The sequence below is a fragment of the Geospiza fortis genome, unplaced genomic scaffold, assembly GCF_000277835.1.
Source record: "Geospiza fortis unplaced genomic scaffold, GeoFor_1.0 scaffold166, whole genome shotgun sequence".
Lineage (NCBI taxonomy): Eukaryota > Metazoa > Chordata > Aves > Passeriformes > Thraupidae > Geospiza > Geospiza fortis.
Genome location: NW_005054310.1, coordinates 5,361,455 through 5,377,766, shown reverse-complemented (window position 1 = coordinate 5,377,766; position 16,312 = coordinate 5,361,455). Strand labels below are relative to the sequence as shown.

General features: G+C 39.5%; 1 protein-coding gene across 1 annotated transcript in view; it reads right to left on the bottom strand.

Annotated features, from left to right (window-relative positions):
- PTPRR (protein tyrosine phosphatase receptor type R) overlaps positions 1–16,312 on the bottom strand; it is a 139,900-nt gene that overhangs the window by 11,812 nt on the left and 111,776 nt on the right. The window contains exons 8-10 of the mRNA XM_014312357.1: positions 13,666–13,750; positions 7,443–7,522; positions 5,272–5,409 (exon numbers count right to left, since the gene is read on the bottom strand). Coding sequence (XP_014167832.1) covers positions 5,272–5,409; positions 7,443–7,522; positions 13,666–13,750 — 303 coding nt within the window. The remainder of the gene's footprint in view (positions 1–5,271; positions 5,410–7,442; positions 7,523–13,665; positions 13,751–16,312) is intronic.

Here is a 16,312-nt window from a genome sequence, read left to right as displayed (position 1 = left end):
CTCCCCAACATTTAAAGGAAACCTTCTATTTTAATATCCAATACACAGGTATAAAAACCCAACCAATCAACCACATAAGCAAGCAAACAAATAAACAAAAAAAAAACCCCCAAACCCCAAGAGAACAGTTCTGCAATAATAGGAATACCAGAAAGACCTCGTTTGTATTTCCTCATAACCTCTTGCTGAAGCAACTGGTATACATGTAGATAGATAGTAGCCTACATTATGCAGCAAAACGAAACAATGCCTTTAATATAATTAATTGCCATAAAGCATAACTTTCAGTAAATATTGCTAAAAATTATCCAGAAAAACAATCAGTGGAATGCAAGGCTTTACCACCAGGTGTGATATTTAAGTTACTACTTGATAACCCAATAGTGGATTGAACTGAATCACCTCAGTTGTATAAATGCTTTTCTAAAAATAGATGCTCATTACCTTAATAGTGTAAGGTGTGTGAAAGCCACATTTCCTGAAATAATGCTGGCCATTCTGACTGGCTTCATTCAAATCCTGTCTTTTGCAGAACTACTCGAACATCCTAAATTTGCTGTCTCCCCGAAGAGATCAAGAATGGCAATAAAATACTCAGAAATTTGTATGAAAAAGAGTGTTCACAAGTTCCACAGTCTACCCATGTGACACATAGAGTTACTATCATCTGCCAGATCTGCAGCTCATGCCCCTCCCTGGGAGTGTAGTTTTCAGTGCTAATATGGGAAAAAGAAAAGTCTAAATACACAATTGTGCCCTGACAATCAACAATAGTTGAGTAAACTCCTGAGACTTCTTGATAAATGTGAGCATGCAATGCTCACTACAAAACCTTCAGGCACTCCAGAGGAGTGTTTTTCTTGACTCTTTCACAGAACTGGAATTGGCAAGCTGTGCTGGGTGGACAATGAAATGTGGCTGTTCATTAAAATAACTTTCATTTAACAGTCTGTCTACATTTAGTCAGATACAATGGATTATTTTTAACACTGTTGCTGTGCATCCTTTAAAAATACTGCTTGTTGCTGCTTTAAAAATAGCCTTGAAAATACAGGTGGGATAAGCTGATGCAAGCACTTCTAAGAAGTGGGGAATGAACATGTTTTTGAAAGCTAACTGAAAAAAGGGGAAAAAGATGGTGGTAGGAGTGATAAATTATCAGATACATAGAAAAGAATATACAAAATCTCAGGACCGTAATAAAAAAGCTGTTACTTGTACATAAAAGAAAATTCTTCTCTGGTAGGTACATTTTAAACATGTTCAAATATCTGATATAGTGGATGAAGAGTCTGGTGTCCAGCCCCATGTGTGCAAGCAGTAAAAACTCACTGCACACAGAATTTATCAGAAATAACCAAACATGGCCCCTCCCCACCCCCAACTAAACATTCCCTGACAAACAGGAAGTTTATACAAGAAACACTCTCTCACATGACTTTTAATTGATTTCAGCCTTTGCCCTTCCCCCCTGCGACAAGGCAGCAGGCTTGGGCTTCCTTCCATTCCCTCTCCTGTCTCCTGGCATGCCCTATTCCATGCCCACTCGGTGCCAAGCTTCATGGGACTGCTCCTGAGGTGGATCTCTGAGAGGGATCTGGCCCTGCCATGGTCTGGGGCTGGCACCTGTGATTTATCACAGTCAATGTTTTCAACTTGCCAGAACTGTGCCTACTGCAGCCTGGTCCCCAGCTCTGCCAAATGGAGGGAGGCTGCCCCAGGTGACTCTGCCTTTACATTCTCTGCATTTGGACCCTGAACAAAATTAGTTTAAAAATTCTCAAATATTTGTGCAGTTGCTTAACTTCAACTCTGCTTCTGGGGTATTTCTCCATATAGCTATGCCTATAAATTTATACATTAAAGGTACCAATAACACAACATTAAAGAATAATAACAGCAAAGCTTCAATTCCAGAATCCCTTTTTACTCCTGCCCTCTACTTACTGTCACTACTAACTCAAGCATGAGAGATACACTTGAACACGGCTTGCAGGATTTGCCTTCATATACTGAAATCCTCACAGTTAGCACCAAATCTTCCTAAGTTCTTCCAAAACCCAACTTAACTAATAAGTAATCTTCAAAGAGGTTTATGCGAAGTCTGTAAAAGGTAGAATTTCTGAATTCCAAAATCTACTTGGCTGTACGTATATAACGGTAGACCACATATAGACCAACCGGGAAAAAATGTTACATGAAATATGGCATGAGCTTTAAACAGTGAGTTAACAAGATTGTCCTAGATAATTACTAGATTATCTAATTACTAACAAGATTTGCATTATCAGAGTAATCTGATGCATCAGGCAGTATTAGTTCTCAATTCTTGCAGAATGCTGTACAAGATTCTTTACCTACACTTTCCAAAATATGTTTCCTGTTTAACAGGTAATGTTGCTAGTAAGTTTTGAAGGCAGAATAAATGCTTATTATTGATGTAGTACATAGGTCAATGACAAAACTCAGCTGATACAACAGAAGTCTATAAATTTCTCTATGAATTTTTTTATATATACATATACATATATATATATATTTGTCTGTGACATTCTTACATCCCATGTATTTATCTAAATTCCACTGCTCAGTTGTTCTGACTAAACTCAGTAATATATGAAAATTGTATTTGCCTTGTGTGTAAAGCTTTGGAGGATTTTGTCCTAGAATATTAGTACAGTATTAGAGATGGTCACCTTCACTTAGTGATTTATCTCATTCTCTCAAAATGGGATTGATCACCCTCTGGAGGTGACTACTGGTCTTCAGTGACCACACAGGGTACCTCAGTCACTAGATGAGATGTGTTTTTCCTCACACTAACTCCAAAATCATGGCCTAGTTTCCAAGTTTCTCACCAGTTATTCAGGCAGAAGCTCCTTCGCTCTGGACTCTCCTTGCACAGGTAGCTTTTCAATTTGTTCAGACATTCTGCAGTTTTGAGGGCAGGTTTTACAAATTCTGCATGTTTCCTTTGTAGAGCTGAAATATTTTTCTCAGCACTCTACACTCATCTCTTAATCAATCTTGCAAAAACTCATACTTACCACAGCAAGTCTAAACCATTTTTTCATCTGATACATGGAAGTAACCCTATAGTAACCTTTAAACATCATAATTTCGCACAATTCCTATTGCTAATGCAAATTTGTTACATCAGTATCTTGAACTAGGAGCACTAATGTCCCAAATAATTTTTTTATGCAAAATAAATTAACTTATTGTTGAGATTAAGGTTTTTCACGTGTCTCTCATTTGAAAGCTCCTTCATTATACATTACTTCATACATTACAGTACATCATAGTTCAAATAAAGGCTGAGTGGTGTTACACCAACTGAGGAATACAGCCTATACACAAGAGTCAGGTATGGAGGCTTATTTGCTCAGGGGTGAATGTGGATGAGTGGATAAATATGCTTGCAGATATGAAGGTACTTATATGTCTGTATACTGCAGATGTACCTTCCTGAAAATGATGGAAATAAAGCAGACCCCAGAAAGGAAAAAATACCAAGTGTTACTATGGTAAATAAGATCTGCTTTTGCCTTCTTTATAGAGGGTAAGTATTTTAGCAGTGAAGATGATATGCTGAGCATGGCCAGTAAGAGTTTGCTTTCTTTTCAATGGCAAGCAAGGTATCAAGAGGAACCTGCTGACAGTGGGAGAGCTCCTAAGATTTCTAGACAGGACAGCTTGCACAAACACAGCCTCTCTATATAGCCTGGGAACAACTTGAGATTCCTCACCCTTTCTATGTGGAGGAAATTACCACTGCCAGGCACAACAATGCCTATAAACACCAGTGCCTAGAGCCTGCGTAACTCAGGTAAACACAGAGCTTCCTGACATGATGAAAACCACTGGGCACTTCTTTCAAGTCATTCTTCTTACACAGTGTCAGATGTGAGTGTTTAAACAGTCAGCATTTCCTCAGAGAAATACTTACTCTTGTGGTCTATTAGCTTGGTCGATTGCTATGCTTTCATGATTAATCCTAAATGTGGGATTCTGAACACCTCTGAACAGTCTAGTGCAAAATGGCACCTGGTTTGGGAATAGGTCTTGGGACATTTTACAGGACCCACCTACTTTTCATGTACAGTTTCTTAAAATCCACTGGATTTTAAGGTCATGTTAGAAGTCCAAACTCATGCTGAGAAAAAAGGAAGCAACAATCAAGGGCAGAAGAAAGAAGAGTATGTCTCCTGAGTGCACATTTAAATGGAGCAGTGAGTTTGAGCCCTGGGAATGCACTCAGACTCTTGGTCCTTGATCAGTCAAACTAGAAACTTTGCCTGAATAAACTCTGTTGCTCTGCCATCATGCACCTGAGTTTGAATAGTAGGGGTGTGAGTGTAGCAGGGGATATACAGCCGTGGTGCTTAGGTGGCTGTGTACTGAGAAGTGATCGAGGCACTCACCTGGAGCTGGGAATCATTACTAAGTCTGGACTCAAGAAAAAGTCCATCTCCTTTTTTTCTGACTCTCTCTTGTCCACAAGCCCTGTAAACCACCTCTTTAGCATCAGTCTTCCAGAACAGGCTTTTTATTGGCCTTCTGCATGGGAGAGTGATTTTTGTTTGTAATTTTTGCTAGTCAGAAATATGGACGCTGGCACTATCAAAGAAAGCCTGACAAAAATCTACATGATTACTAAATAAAGATATTGAAGATATAGTTTTGAATTGATGCAAAAGTCATGGAAGGCATAACAGGCAGTTAGTTGGCCATTAGCCACTAAAATACAATTGTCAAGGTAAAGAGTATTATTTCAATTCTGTGTAAGTTCCTCTGTGGTGTTGGCATCTGGGAGCCTAAAATGTATTTCTGGGATAGTCCAGAAGATTTGTAACATTGGGAATGGATTAAATGCCTGACACTATAGCAAAGTGGAAACTTCAGCCATGTCAAAAAAGCCTGCTAACATAACATTACATCTAATCATAACATTAACCATCTAGTCTTTATGTACCAGAAAGTAAAAACAAAGTACAGAGGTGACCAACAGATAAATGAGGTGTTTCTTAAAAAGTTAGGAACCCGACAGCACAGACCTAGAAAATGGAATTCTTTTTTGTAATACATAATGTCTTGCAATGGCTATGCTATTACACTTGATGTACTTGGCTACCCTCATTATTTTTCACGTATCTTATTAACAGATTATTTAAGAACCAGTTATCTCCTAGCTTCCCTCTGTATCTTCTGAAGTCCCTTCTATAGTATGCAGCCACAGGAACAATTTCTCAGTTTTGCCAGTTGTCATACCTCATTTTTTTCTTTCAGCTTTGTGATCATAACAATGACAGGGCTGTCTTCTTGCCAAACCATCTGCCAGAAATCATTCACGGTATTAATCATGGGTCCCTGAGTTGCAATGAAAGCCTTCTCTTTACCTCCATATCCCTAGTTTAGAAACAGACACAAAAGCATTTACTTGAAGTTCATGTGATAATCAATATTGCAGGCGAATAAAAGAGCAGAAGGGGCAGAAAAATTAACCTGAAAAAAAAAAAATTAACCAAAAGAAGTTACAACTAAAAGTAGAGCAGATCAGAAATTTTTCAGTAGAACAGTTTTTTCTCTGAAAACCAATCTGATGAACTCCTGAGAATACAACAATTCCTCTCAAATTTCCCTGCTTATTTGGCTTCTTTTAGATTACTCCCTTCTTCAAGTTATTGGGACTTTCCTCATCCAGTGGTACTTTAATCTATAATTTAAATTGCAGCAGTGTTTTCAAGCTAGTTTATAGTCAATAAGCCACAGGAAAGAAAAGAAGAACTATAAAACTCATATCTACAAAGACTCTGCTATACATGTTTTCTAAGGAATAAGAGCCTTTATGAAACTTTATAGGAAGGACAACATATATAGGGAGTATAGGGAGTTCCAAGACACACATGAGCATTCAGGAAGTCAAAGAAAGGTCAGACAAACAATGAGGAAGCAGAAGAGAGGGAAAGACAAGAAGAAAAGGGAAAAACAAGACATATCTTCTTATTTTTTGTGTGAAAAGAGGAAGTTATGGTTTTGTGCAGTGACAGGGTGCCCAGCAGTAATGCAGGAGAGAGCGTGGCAATGTCTGAAGTGAATGAGTGAATGGAAAACAGCATGAGGTGGTGTGGGAGCCTCTAGCCTTGGGTCTTCCTTTTGGGAGCCTTTCTTCATGACAGCTGCTACTCATTGCATGAACCAGTGGGATAATCCTGAGCTGGCACAAACTGTCCTCTAGCCACTCACCAATCTGCCTGACATACTTTGTCCAAGCCAGATCTGTCAGGATCCCAGCAAGCTCAATGATTTTGTATACATAGATGTGAAATTTTATTTCATTGCTGGGTTGCATTTTTTTTCACAGTTGCTGACAGTTCAACTGGTGTTAGTAGCAGGAGGAATCACCATATGTGAGAGTGATGGCACAAGGGTGGTGGCACAAGGAAAAGGGAGACCTCAGAGGACTCAATATATAGCCTGGCTCTTGGATATGATGTCACTGCTGTCCAAATAGAACCACTCTGCTTACTTACATGATGATGTCTTCATAAGAAATGCTGGAAGTACAGGATGCAAAGTGAGGCAGGGTAAGGGGCATGGTGCTGTGTACCTACATATTATGTACTGTTAATTAAAGAAACAACATCACTATAGAGCTCTGTGGCCAAATTTTCATTGCAGTATTACCCTTATTCCAGCTGAGGGTCTGGATAATAACTCTAAAGAAAACATTTAATTTTGCAGGTAGAGGACTACACTCCTAAAATATGACTGAATTAGTTTCTTTGTAGTCTATTTAGCATATATTCTGTCATGAGTTCAAGAAAGCCCTGTGTGCAGATGTGTGTGTCTGTGTGTGTTATCAAGGACTCTAGCACACCTGACACCTAGAACTACTGCTTTCCATCAGGGTGCATGCTGGTTATGTCATTGTGTCATGTGACCAGCACAGGGAATAAAATGTGAATGGCTGTGTTGTGGGCACATATGAATATTTAACATGTCTGTTTATGTTCCTTTTCACAAACTTGTTACAGTATTTATTTAATTACTTAACTGTTGATGTCAGGACTATCAGTTGGTATCTGGAAAGTACTGGTATCTGTCACCGTTAAAAGGTAGCCCTCTTTACTATAAGGCAGTAGGTCAATATGAAACAGTAAATACAAAAGTAAACAGTAATGCATGTGTTTCTTAATGTTTTTTATAAACTATTTGGTTTTTTTTTTTTATTAAAACCATTTCTGTACATTCATGACTTTGTACTCTTTGTTAGAAATGGCTTATGAAACTACTTCTATCACACATATGCAGACAAAAAGATCTGGAATTATCAATGAAGATGGAAAGAATAAAATAAGTGGCACCTTGGCAAACCCAGCTATTCACACAGCAAATAAAATATTTTCTCAAAAGTACATGAAGAGTGTACATTTACTTACCCTAATGTAGTTAGCATTTATGTAGGTACTCAAGGAGTCAGATGGATTTTTTGGTTTCAAATACACTCTGCTTAGAGGATCTAAGAGCACAAGGAAGATGGAAATTAATAAAAAAACCCATAGTTAGAAGATTTCTAAAGATATTTAAAGACTTTCTGAAGGAAAAACCTGCTGTTATTTGGGGCTGTCAACCAGTAAAGAATTACACACCAAATATTTCCCTCTGCAAAGGATCATCCCATGTAACTAAGGCAGCCCTGTACTGCACAGTGCTGGGCTGTGCAGAACCACCTCAGTGAGCTGTGGGCACTGTCAGGCCCAGTAAATGCTTGTTGAGGTTGGGTCTGCCCGTGCTGCCCTTGAGCTGACCTGCCCAGACTGTCTCTGAAACCTGTGTCCTATCATTGGACAGCGGCTCATAATTACACCAAGCCCTTTGAACTTGACTTTGGTACTTCGGTCGGAAGCTGTAGTGTTCAGTGACTGCACTGGACAGTTGGATTTAAATTAAGAAAAGATTCTTCTGCCTGGGATGAAATAAGATATACGTCTTTTATACCACTTTAAGTTGACTGTAAGGAGCTTGACTAGGTAATCCATATTTTTCCCTTCAGTCCTGTGTCCTCATCTGATACAATTTGTGACCATTCATGTGTACTGGACTCGAGACACAATGCCAAAATAGAGGAACATTTTTCGTCACACTCTTCTTTCCTTCAGTCTTGGATACTCTAGAATGGTTCTATTGAGTAAAGAGCTGGGGGTTATTAAATCCCTCCTGGAAAGGAAGGTTTCGCTTCTTGATGATGTGACCCCACCCAATGCAATACTATTTTGGAATTAAAGCAGCATATTCTCAAGTATACAATGTAACAGAAAGGGGGAAGCTGGCAGAGAGCAAGATGCCTATGTTGGGGCTTTCTAGGGACACACTTGACTTTCTTCACACTTTTTCTGAAAAAAATATTCTACCACTAAGAAAATTATACAGAAATATTTCCATGCTAAAAAAAATCTTTTCTTCTGGCAATTTGCTTAAATACTTAGTTATAATCAGCATGGTTTTTTGACAGTATACAGACACAACAGTTTGGAAATAGCCTCTGGATAGCTCCTCTGCTGAGTGCAATCTAGGCAATGCATTTAAAGATACATTTGTGGGCACTGAGCTGGAAAGAGATGAAAAACACTGTTTAGTGTGTGGCCTGCTGTTTACACAAAAAATATAGAACTGATATATATACATATGCTGCAGGAAAACCTAGTATTTTCAGAGTTGCTTCTGGATTTCTTTTGTGACTTTTCATCCTCTTCCTAAGAACACGATAAAACCTTTGCAAATCAAAGGAAGAGGAGGGATGATCCCAAACATACTTTATGTCCTTTTTCCACTGGAGGTCATGGGTGTACCTTGGACAGGAGTGGAGGCTTTGTAGAACCAGGATAATGTTTTGAAAGTATGTTTCTTAAAATATGCAAATGACTGCATGGCTTCAAAATCTGCACATGGAAGTCTTATCTTCTGTGGTTAATAGCACTATGTGAACCCTAATTAACTTGTGTTAAAATATCTTTGCACTAGTTGTCCTAACTTTTTTCACTTAGAGCTTTTTTTTTCCTTTAACAATATGAGGACAGGAAACCTCTCATTTCTTTTCAGCACAGAGTGGTTATTAGCCATTTCCACAAATGCCTCAGGCTACGTGGCCTTGAAAAAACACCCGCTTCCTCTAGCTCACACAATGCCTCTGATTCTGGTGTTGCTTGACCCCTACCTTAAAAAACCTCTTCCAAGCAGACCCAACATCCAGTTTAATTGCCATGTCTTGAGATAAATCCCTCTGTTACTAGGGGGCAGCTAAATCAGCTTCACAATTTCTGAGACCTCCTTCCAACTCCAATCAATGAAACAAACACTGCTTCCGAACAGGAATCTTTTATAAATTAACAGTCATGATCAGTTATGAAATAGGCAAGTGCCGTAAACTGAGCTCTGAGAAGAGGAAAGCCTGAGCAATGCTAAAGATCCAGACCCCTAGGCAATCATCAGACACAAACTGAAGTCATTAGCTTCCTCCTGAATGACAAATACCTTGGACATAATAATCTTAACCTTAAGGATGGCAAAGTCTTGGAGTCTGAAGCTACAGCAGAAAGACAGATGTTGACTGCAAGGTTGAATTCATCAATGTCTATAAAGTATCTGAAAATACACTGGTGTCACTAAACACTTATAATTACTAATAAAATATGTCTTCTATAGTTTTAACTGAGGCAAAATTACTGCTGTTTTTTCCCCATGTATCTAGGAAGTCTGCAACAGTTCTCTCAGTAGACTGGAAGGTGCTTCTTCTAACTCCACCTTTAACTAACTAATGTTGTCCTGAATTTATAATGTTGGAGGAATAGGAGGGTGTTAAAGGGAATGTAACTTGCCTCCATGAGAGTGCCTGGTGCAGGGAACAAGCAGGGTTATATGGCAGCAGTGCCATATATCCTGCCATGCCATGGATACTGGAGGATCATTCACTCCGTGAACTCCATTGGTGCTTTCATTAGGGAGCAGAACTGGAGCAAATATGACTGTTTGTAGTCGGGACTGGGGAGTGAAAGGGAGCTCACAATTTTCAGCATCAAGAGAATAGTTTTCCAGCATCTGTTTATATGCTTTCACATTAAAGTGCTTTGACCATATGATTTAACCTTCTCCTTGTCGTTAGTGGAATGTCAGAGTGAGTGTTAGCACAAGCCACAGATTGTGGACTTCTGGGTCTGACCCCCTAAGTGGTTTCTATCTTCATGTTAGTGTGAATCTGCTGTTCTGCCCAGGGTGTCTTCATACACGCTTTTGACTTAAGGTTAATCTTCAGAGAGGGACAGGGTATGGTAAACTAATGGATGTGTTGCACATACAAAGATACCCACAGAATAGTGTTAAACCACTCGCTCCTTTGTAAGCAAAAGTCCATGCATACTCTCAAATACCACAGGAATTCTGCTTCTGGTTTGAGATGGACAAGTGAGCCAGGAAGTAGGAAATATGTAGTGTTGAAGAAGCCATAGGAAGAAGATATAGGAGAAGATAGTAGGAAGCTGAGGTCCTGCTGCAGGGACATGTAGTGCGGACTGCAGGCAACAAGTAGGCAAAGATGAAGATGTGGAGTAAGAGGATAAGGAATGAGCAGCAGGGCTGCTATTCTGCCACAGGAATGTGGCGGTGGTGAGAGACTGGGAAATCTGTGTGCAGGACTGGAAACCTGCTCAAAGGGTGTGAGAAATACTGTAGATTGGTGGCAGAGGGAATGCAGCTAAAGATACAGGGCAGGGTTTAACGGAAGCTATGGGTGGGGTCACAGTCAGGAGGAAGGATGGAGAAATACTGATCTTAGGGAACTGCTTAGCCTCTCGACTCTGATCCCACATTGGCCCCTCAGTAGTTGAATTAGAATATTATTGTAATGCAATTAACATTAGAGAACTTAAAGCGGCAGCCTGGTGTTTGCATAAGAGTGCTGGCTATGTTACACTGCAACTGAAACATCTGTCATAGAAATGTAACATCTCCTGTACTTTGCAGTTTTCTATATAGAATAATTTTCAATAGGCATTAGTTGTATTTCACATGAGTATGTCTGGCTGGGTGGTATCTGCTAACAAAAAACTGCCCTCATGCACCCTGTCACAGAATTATCTCTTAGAAAATGAGAATATCCACTGCAGCATAGAGGGTGGAGCTGGCAGGGCTGGGCCTTTTTAGGACGTCACTTGTCATCACAGGTGCCCCAATTCAGGAGACGCACCCAGTGCTGGGAATGGAAAAGCTGATGCGGGTGTACAAAGCAGCGGGTTGATATCATCTGAGCAGGAAACCAGGAAAGCTGCTCTATTTAATCACTCAAATAATTTCCAAACCCTCTCAGACTGGGTGTGGGGTGCACGAATATTTATTATGAGCATGTGCCTCAATCCTCAAAATATCTTTGTGTGACGGTGTTCACAGGGGTTCTCAGGTGAGGCAAGAGACGAAAATGTCGACTCCATGTTCAGAAGGCTTGATTTATTATTTTATTATATATATTACATTATAACTATACTAGAAAGAGTAGAAGGAAAAGTTTCATCTCAGAAGGCTAGCTAAGCTAAGAATAGAATAGAAAAGAATGATAACAAAAGGAGCTGTCTCGGACTCTGTCCGAGATAGCTCAGCCTTGATTGGCCATTAATTATAGACATCCAAGATGGGCCAATCACAGATGCACCTGTTGCATTCCACAGCAGCAGATAACCATTGTTTACATTTTGGTCCTGAATTATCTCAGCTTCTCAGGAAGAAAAAATCCTAAACAAGATTTTAATGAAAAGACGTCTGCAACATCTTTCAAAAAACTTGGTGCTAACACACAACAAACCTGATTTCTGTCAAGGATGGTTACAAAGTGCATGTCCATGGGCAGCTGTGGTGCACACCAGCAGTGTGCTTGGATTGAAAACGTGCCATGGAACTAGTGGCACATCCCAGCTAAGTGGAGGTGGGGACACACAGGCATGCTGGTTCTCAAAGCTCATCAGCATGGAGCACTTCAAAACACATTCTACAGTGAAATTGGACTCATTGCACTTGCAAGGCATTGCTGGAGGTGGAACCTGATGGTGGCTGGGGCAGCCTGGACATGAGATGCTATGGGAAGGGAGAACTCCTTCCAAAAATCTGCCAATCAGGCAGAGGGGGGCTGGTGATAACTTGCCTCTGCTGCAGCTGATGGCAAAAGTCCTGCTGTCATCAAAGGGGTCAGAATTTCACCCTCTGCGTACATCCTGTTGACACTGGGCCAGACTCTAAGGGATGCTGAATTGTCTGATTGTTGGTATCTAACTTGCATTGTTACCTTCTGACTTTAATTGCCTTCAATATTTCTAGACTGAACTAGAATACACACAGCTTTTGGTTGAAATAGATAAACTAACCTTGAGCACAGTGAAAATATTACTGCAAACTGAAGAGAAGCAAGGACTCCATACAAGCTTCTTTCCCAGCTACATATCACATTTCTGAGATTAATCTAGAGGCTGAAGGCCATCAATTTTCATTAGTCTGACTGCAAGGCCTTGGTGTGATATGAACAAATTACAATGTTTTCAGTTTTGGTGACAGAAACCTCATAATTGAAGATGTGTGAATTTGAATGACTAACATATAACATAGGCCTGCAAGGATATTCTAGAGAGGTTTAAAAAGCAAATTTCTAGTTGATAGGATATGCTGAAATTTATCATTTTAAAAATATTCTTCATTCCAAACCTAAGCAAGGGATTTACATTTTTATGTGGGAATGTTCTGTAATATTTTCACTTGCTGAACTTCTTCACTTTGGTGATGCCAAAAATAAAAACTCAACTATTCATGTCTATATTTAGTGTTATGCTAAAACTTCTGCAACCTATTTTGAAACAGAACACAAAGCAAAATATTTAATAAAAGCGAAATGGAATATCTCATTATCCACCAACAAATGTTATGAAAATAGCTGCATTTCAGAGAAACATGTATTCTGAAGGAAAACTATTCCACTGAAAAGTTTTCAATCACCTCCAATTATAACAAAGCAATTGTATATGAAAATATATACAATGAAAATACAGAAGCAGTATAGCTAGGCAGTAACAAGTTAAGAGAAATGAAGAGGCAGCACTGCATCAGGAATGTAAACAGATTTCTGCAAAGGAGTTTAGTACATAGAGAAGGAAAAAAGCAATTACCAGAGGACATTTAAAGATGGAAGCCCACTAAAAGACAAGATAGGTTGCACTTGCTTTTTGTAGTCTGGGTTTTTTCAGTCCCAAGTATCTTGACCCAGCCAGAAAGAACTCAGCGACTGCATCAGGATGGTTTGGGCTATGATGAGGAGCTACTGCAAAGCATGGCAGACCTCACTGTCCCATCTGCCTGAGCTGCCTTTCAGAGAAAACCAGCATAAGCCAGGCTTGTCCTTCAGCACGTGGCTGGGATGCTGCTGACCTGTGTATCTACTAAGGCATCCAGTGAGAGTTCTGCATTTGCCAGTCCTACAGCACTGGGCTTCTGTTATCTTTCTACATGGATTATAAATACAAGTATGAATGCATACACATCAAGCAAGTATAAAGACAGTTAGATTTTCACAGCAAAACATTCTCAAAGCAGGACTAAATGTCATAGTAGGAAACCACAGGCTAGCTCACTTACTTGGCAAAATTGTTTTATAGCGGTTTTTGGTTCCATGACTCGGGATGTCAATTTCTTTGGGATCCACAAAATTCATTGGTATTTCCTATAAAAAATAAATTAAATCAGGCTGATTTTTCCAAAGGAGCCATGCAGGAAATTATCACCAGAAGGCCATCTGCTGTTACACAACTGTCTCTTAACATCAAAGTTATTAAGAAAAAAAGTGGTTCCCACCTCAAGCCTGTCAACACCCTTCCTTTAATAAACACAGGGAGTTGCATATTGAAGGGGTGACTCCCAAGGAACACTTCTGATGAATTATTAAAAAAAAAAGTTTTTATGGGATTAAGACTGAGGTTAAAATGCACTATAGTTCCAGAAAATTGGAGTTCAAAAGTATAGTGCTGTGGCAAAAAAAGAGCAATACTTTACATAATAAGGGCAGGAACTTCATAAATAATTAAATATTAATATATGGCAAATGTTTAAAAAATTTTGTGCTAAGCCCTTATCCATGAAATTCAAAGACCTCACTTGCCTTTTATTTAAACTACTAGAATGAGGTGCCTTAGTCTTTTGCATTCAGACTCAAAAATAATAAAAATCTGAAGCTATTTCTTTTCCTTCTCATTTTCATCTTTTAGTGACTGACTTACATTGCAGATGTGTAGGTAACTAATGTGACAGTTTCCTTTAAGTTTCAAAAATACACAAATTATAAACTCCTCATAAACTTAAAATTCCTGTTTTTCAAACTGTTTGTCAGCATGAGAAGTAAAAATCAAAATTTGCATTGAACAAAATGATTAACTTGCTTAAAGGGAGAGTAAGAACAATTTTGATTTTGAGGTCCTGACACAATGTTTCTACAGTTGAATAAAACCAACCCTTTAAAATGGCAGGATGAAACATTCAGGGTTTTTTTTATTTCATGATTGTGGGGGATGTTTTACCAACTAAAATAGTCTGGCAAAATCACATTAAAAATGCTTCAGTTAACTAAAATCTTCATTTTTATGCTGATTTTTTTTGGACCACCATTATTTAAATTGTCTTAGAGTAAGCTGGAATTTGATCTTCAGTAAATTCATACTTCTACTTAAAAGAACAATCATAACTAGAGACCTGGAAACATCATGCTGGCCTGGGACATTTAGGCTAAGAGACAGTGGCATATTATGTAATTGCCTCTTAGAGACACATAGGAACCTGAGTAGGATCTGTTGGCTTGCATCACTGGAAAATTTACTTAAGAATTTTCCTCCAAAATGAGTTTGTTTCTACTTCAAAGGTGCAGGCCTACCAGTACTTGGGTACAGCAGACATTCCTGGTCCCTGTCCTTCAACACAAGCTCTGGTCCTGCCCAGCATGAGAGGACCTCTGCAGGGATTTTTTTTAAAGGAACAAGGATGAGGTCTCTAACAGCTTGTTAAACAGGCACCCAACAGCAGACTTTTACATGGGTTCACCAAGCAGGGGAAGCTACACTCTCACTTTACTGCTTGAAGAGATGGCAAAGTTAAGTAAAATTTAGATGGTTCATATTGAAATGCTGTGATTCATCTCCACTTCCCAACTTGGCTTCTGAACATCTTCCTATGTGAGGTTGCATCTGTGTCGATTTTTATTTTTCTACCTTCTCTGCTTTATGCCCATGCATTTCATGGACCTTCTTTACTCTTCCCCTTTCCCTCATTCACTTTCTTCCTTGATCTCTTCTTGGTCTTTAGCTGGCTCCTCAAAAGAATGACTTGGTGTGCCAGGCCAGCCAAAGTGTTACTGCTAAGACACACCTTCCTTGCAGGCACTTCACCCAATCCTTTTTCAGATCGCTGTACTGCCATCCATATGATGGCGATCCTAAGTTCAGGATCTTCTCACTTCTAAGACTTCATTCTTGCATAAACGTCATCCCCACTGCTCAGGTCAGACCATCTCGCCTCTGTCCTGTGTCTAATGCTGCTTCCTTATCCACAAAACTACAAAATGAGCTCCCATACCCTCCTCATATTCACCTCTGACTTCTACTGCTTCCCAATGGTGACCTCTGTCTAAGACTTACCCTTGGCCCTTGGGTCTTGTTCCAACTGGCTGACCTGGAGCTTCCCTAGCTCAGTTCTGGCTTAGTACAAACACCACCAGTACATGGCCTCTGAAAGGTTTCCGTGCTAAACTATGCACCAAGTGAGAGAGAGCAAGACACTGAGCTTGTGCTTAATGGGATCTCTGTCTGTCATCGACAGAGACTGGAAAAAATGCGTGAGGAAGAGTCCTCTGCCTGTCCCAGTGATGGTGGTCGGTGAGAGTCTTCCAGATGTGTGGCTGTCTCCCTTACTATGCCTGCTGAAACTTTTTAATAGCTCATCATTTGGCGAGTTACTGACAGATGCAAAAATGCCACCAAGTTGAAAACAGAAACACATTTCTTTGGGCCAACCGGGACCATTAATAACATTAATCACTTACATCCTGTAAACACTTTCTAATCAGTGGTCTCCTCCCAGTAGTAAGTACTTGTGAGTCCAAGGGCACAGACAGAAATCTGACAATACACCGTGGATCACAGCCACAGACAAGTCACTTATTCTGAAACTGGCTGTGAGAAAAAAGAGATTATTCCAGAAAAAAAAAAAGATCAGGATAATATGGTGATAACATTCCTGC